Below are 4,524 nucleotides of genomic sequence, written 5' to 3'. Positions count from 1 at the left end.
ATTTTTTTAGTTTAATAATTAAACAATATATTTTATCCTATATTTTTAAACATTGATAACTAACGGATAATGAAAAATAATAAATTCTAATAGCGTTATAGCATTCCTCTTTAACAAAATAATGCAATTGATCAAGTATTTACCAAGCTTTGCAAAAAGTCGTTATAACTTTTTAAGCAAAAATCAACAACGGCATTATAACTTTGAGATGTAGTTTCCTTTAGCTATTCCGATTCGGAAAAGCAAGAGGTTTCCATGAATATCAACCGCACTGGAAACAAGAAGCAGGGTGGGACCTTCAAGTGCAACTCCACGACAGAGATAACTCCCCAACAGATGAGGTGGATTCAGGAATGAAAATATGATTTAGATAGTTGTCATTATCAAGATGACTCACTAACTAAACTAATATTATTCATATGCATTGTAATCATTAGGAGTTCTGCATGTAAAATGATTAGAACGCTAGTTCAGTTGATGAGAACTCTGGAGAAGATGCCAGATGAGGTAATAAATTTAAGTTCTAAGCTTTATAAAATGACATTATACATGCTTCATTATTCTTACATTGCGAAAACTAACTTCTACTCCTGTCTCAGCGCACCATTCTAATGAAGCTACTCTATTATGATGATGTGACGGTATGTTCTTTAGTATGCAATAACAAATCTCGATCCTTTTAAATTGTTGAAATTTTTTTGCTTTATGAATTCCTGCATTGCCCGAACTTTATTTTTCGAAGAGGTTGATGTTTAATCACAAAGTGCTGACTTATTATATACAGAGTGATTAATAGTATAGTTTTCTTTTTATTGCAGCCTGCTGATTATGAGCCTCCATTCTTCAGAGGCTGCTCAGAAGTAGAAGCTTACCATCCCTGGGTGAAAAACCCACTGAAAATGGAAGTTGGTAATGTAAACAGCAAGCATTTTGTACTAGCTCTGAAGGTAAAGGAAAGATATTACACTCCCATTTTACCTTTTTAAGTCTATTGCCGATGTTTTTGCCAATAAATTCTTCCTTCATTGTAAAGGTGAGGAGTGTGCTCGACCCTTGTGAAGATGATAATGAGGGCATCCAAGATGATATGACCACTGGTGAAGATTCGAAGCAAAATAATGAATATTATGATACGGACAGTGAGGTGATGGAGGATGTTGCTTTTGTAACTGAAACTTGAGCAATTACCGGAACTGTGTTTCTTAAATTTCGCGTTTTAACTTTCCAGGTTGATTACGCTGAAGGGGATCGATATGTAGTTGCTCCAATAGGTAATTTGGAATATTTTTCTTATTGCTGTGCAAATTTACATCTTCTTTTATGTTTTTTTTAATCCACTGTTAACTTTTAATAAGTACAAAATGACAGAGAAGCAGCAAGAAAAGGAAGATAATTCTATGGTTGATGAAGGTAAACTAGCTCTTTCTGCTTTCTTGCAGAAAACTCTGTGTGTACGTGGATATATGCATACAATAATTCAAAGGATAAATGTCTTAAGTATTCTTTTAGAGCTTGACTTTAAATATTTGTTAATCCAATACCAGAACTAAACTAAGAATATATATTATATTCAGACAATACCCAAGATCCTATGGAAGATGAGCAACAGCTGACCCGGGTCAAGGAGTGGATCAACTGTTGGCACCTTGGCACTATTGACCTTAATGACGTTTTATCAAATTTTCCAGACATCTCAATGGTACCTTATTTCTTAATCTTTTATATTTAGTTATTCTGTTAATTGCTATCCAGATGATGCTTTTTCTTGAGCCTTTCTTAGATTATGGCTTAACGGCAATTTTAGTTTCTTTTTCCCTCCTTGTGTTATGTCTGATTCAGATGGAATTTCAATTATATATTTTATTTCACTGCAGGTTCTAATTGAAGGTATGAAGGTTAACTATGTTCAATCCTTGCTGCAAATATCATCAATATGTTAAAGAAACAGAACACTCGGTTGCTCTTGTCTGATTTTATGTTCTTTAGAGATCATGGATAAGCTTGTTCAGAATGGGGTGCTATCAAAAACAGGAAATGACACCTACGCCATTAACAAAGACAAGGTTGATTTATCTCCTAACTGATCTAGCTACTTTATTTGTTTTTGTCAGTATCTTTTTGTTTTCCCTTCTCATTTTCTTTTTTAATTTTAAATCTGATGGAATTGTATTGTCAGAAATCAGAATATGAGTTCATTGTCAAAGAAGAAATTGATGGCCAGATTCCTCAGGGTGACAGAGCTTTGCAGGATGAAGATCACATGTACATGAGAGTGAGTGTTAATTCTTACTTTCCATGTGGTATGTATGATGATGTTTCTTTGGCCAAAGATCAGTCACTTACTACTAATCTCAACAAGGGCGAAAAGTGTCAACGGAATCAGTGAATATATTGTGACGTGTTAATATTAATTAAAAAAAATAGATATATATTCTCAAAATTAATTTTTAAAATCAAATTTTGATTTTTTTTTAACTAAAATTAATCAAAAGAGACTTTTTATTTAAAAATTTGATGATTTTATATCATTTTTTTGTAAATGACAAAACATTATTTAAAAAAAATATCTAATGATCAAATTTGCATACACTTTTTAAAATTAAGTTATTTATCACTTATTATTTTTTTTCCCGTGTTTGAATTTTTCATATTATCACGGATCTCTTAGACTACCTTTTTCATAGGAGATTAGGAGTTATTTTGTATCTGCTTTGGGACTAATTTCTGCCGCAATATATTAACTTAGGTATGATTAATGTCTTCAGGCTCTCTATCATGCTCTTCCAATGACATACGTGTCAGCACCAAAGCTTCAAACATTTCTCAATGGTGAAATAAACCAGACAGGAGCACGGAAGATTATTGATAAAATGACCCGGGACGGTTTTCTTGAACCCAAAGGCAGCAAGAGATTAGGTGTCGAATTGAATATCACAGCATAGTCCTTCTCTTTTGCTTTTGTTGTTGCCTCCTTACATTTTTGTGTATGCGGCATCAGGAAAACGTGTGATACATTCTGAGTTGACTGAGAGGAAGTTCATTGAAGTCCAGAAAGTTCTAGGTGCTACCGACCCTATGGTACAATGGCTGCCTAGTATTCGATGTTTATATATAATCACCCGTTATTGTGTTTTCATCATTTTCTCGTTTTAAACTTTAACAGGATGTTAATAACGGTGAACCAAATAGCAAGTTCAAACCAGCTGGAATTCTAACCAATGGTAATAGATTAAGTCCATTACGAGCATTCTTTCATCCTATCTAATGTTTTGCTTTTCATAATTAGAAGTTACCTCCGTGATCATCAGGGAACAACTACGATGTGTCTACATGTGGTGTTCTGCACTCCATTGGATCAGATTTAACAAGAATGAAAGTGACATCCGATACAAATGGCAATGACTCAGTGAGGAGTGGACACAATATCTTAAAGGCCAAAGAGCCTGGAAGCACACCCACGAGCAGGGTTGAGGTATGTTCATATCTTTTTTAAAATTATCCAATAGAACTGGTTCCCTATTTTTGTTTCTTGTCACATAATATAACTGATGCTGTAATTTTTACAGCCAGTTGCTTCAAGAGAGAGTTTTGCGGCAGGCAAAGAGAACAGCAGAGCAAATGGAAACGACCAAGGTGATACAAATATCTGCAGTAAGCCCTCCCAGGAAAAGCGACCCAGGAAATCAAGCGCGGTATACTATGAGTCTATGACTTATCCTTTTTACTTACATTACACTATTTTTGTTTGATTTGGAGCATTTTTGTACCGAGTCTGAGGCTACTTTTCGACACTTTTCCTTCTTTTACATCCTTTGCAGGTCAAGGAGCCTATCTATCAAAACATGAAGCGTCTTAGATCTCAGGCCATTTGAACCTTTGAATTTGGGATCTGTGTGTCAAATTCTGATATATACACATAGCATACAAAGTAAACATTTGACAAAAGGCAGTAGTGACACTTAAGACGATGCACTAGGTAGAATCTGTTATTTGTATTTGGGCTAAGTATTACATTTGCCAACTTCTTTTAATTTGGTCAAGTTTATATTTCCTAGTTTATGCGTTACATTTAGTTGATGAAGTTCAATACATGGGCCTTAAGCGAGTCCTTGTGGACTGTGGAGTTCATATAACTTTTCATTATGCGGTGCCATCTTTCCCCACAGGCAACATACTTTAGCACATGCTATCATCGTGTCTTGTTTATTGTAGAACAAAACAGAAAATAACTAAATAAAAATTTAGATTGGGTGGAATCTTAGAAAGGTATGATTGCATAGAAGATCCGACAACAACGAAAGGATAGCATAGAATTGACTACCTCTAAGTTAAATATTATAAACTATAAACTACTGATTGTAGACCAAAATTGTAATTTTGTGTATGAATAATTTTAAAGGTATAGTATATTTGTGGCAAATTACAAGGACAAAAAATATATTTTATTCTAATTTTAAAATAGTTTAAAATATGATTAAAAAAAAAAGAGTAAAATTCCTTCTATAGGTGTTGGGCCAAAATAAT

At 33.8% G+C, this 4,524-nt stretch overlaps 1 protein-coding gene across 1 annotated transcript in view; it reads left to right on the top strand.

Moving 5' to 3' along the window:
- Positions 1 to 4,150, top strand: part of LOC107620157 (meiosis-specific protein ASY1) — a 5,668-nt gene extending 1,518 nt beyond the window's left edge. Inside the window, exons 6-22 of the mRNA XM_021113087.1 lie at positions 215 to 341; positions 438 to 507; positions 600 to 641; positions 819 to 947; positions 1,034 to 1,144; positions 1,229 to 1,271; positions 1,369 to 1,410; positions 1,575 to 1,699; positions 1,875 to 1,887; positions 1,987 to 2,063; positions 2,177 to 2,272; positions 2,766 to 2,916; positions 2,999 to 3,078; positions 3,164 to 3,221; positions 3,309 to 3,472; positions 3,567 to 3,692; positions 3,819 to 4,150. Of these exons, the coding sequence (XP_020968746.1) occupies positions 215 to 341; positions 438 to 507; positions 600 to 641; positions 819 to 947; positions 1,034 to 1,144; positions 1,229 to 1,271; positions 1,369 to 1,410; positions 1,575 to 1,699; positions 1,875 to 1,887; positions 1,987 to 2,063; positions 2,177 to 2,272; positions 2,766 to 2,916; positions 2,999 to 3,078; positions 3,164 to 3,221; positions 3,309 to 3,472; positions 3,567 to 3,692; positions 3,819 to 3,872 (1,508 nt within the window). The 3' untranslated portion in view covers positions 3,873 to 4,150. The remainder of the gene's footprint in view (positions 1 to 214; positions 342 to 437; positions 508 to 599; positions 642 to 818; positions 948 to 1,033; positions 1,145 to 1,228; positions 1,272 to 1,368; positions 1,411 to 1,574; positions 1,700 to 1,874; positions 1,888 to 1,986; positions 2,064 to 2,176; positions 2,273 to 2,765; positions 2,917 to 2,998; positions 3,079 to 3,163; positions 3,222 to 3,308; positions 3,473 to 3,566; positions 3,693 to 3,818) is intronic.

The sequence above is a fragment of the Arachis ipaensis genome, chromosome B10 (genome assembly GCF_000816755.2).
Source record: "Arachis ipaensis cultivar K30076 chromosome B10, Araip1.1, whole genome shotgun sequence".
Lineage (NCBI taxonomy): Eukaryota > Viridiplantae > Streptophyta > Magnoliopsida > Fabales > Fabaceae > Arachis > Arachis ipaensis.
Note: the sequence above shows the minus strand (reverse complement) of the source record. Positions and strands in the feature narration are given on the sequence as shown.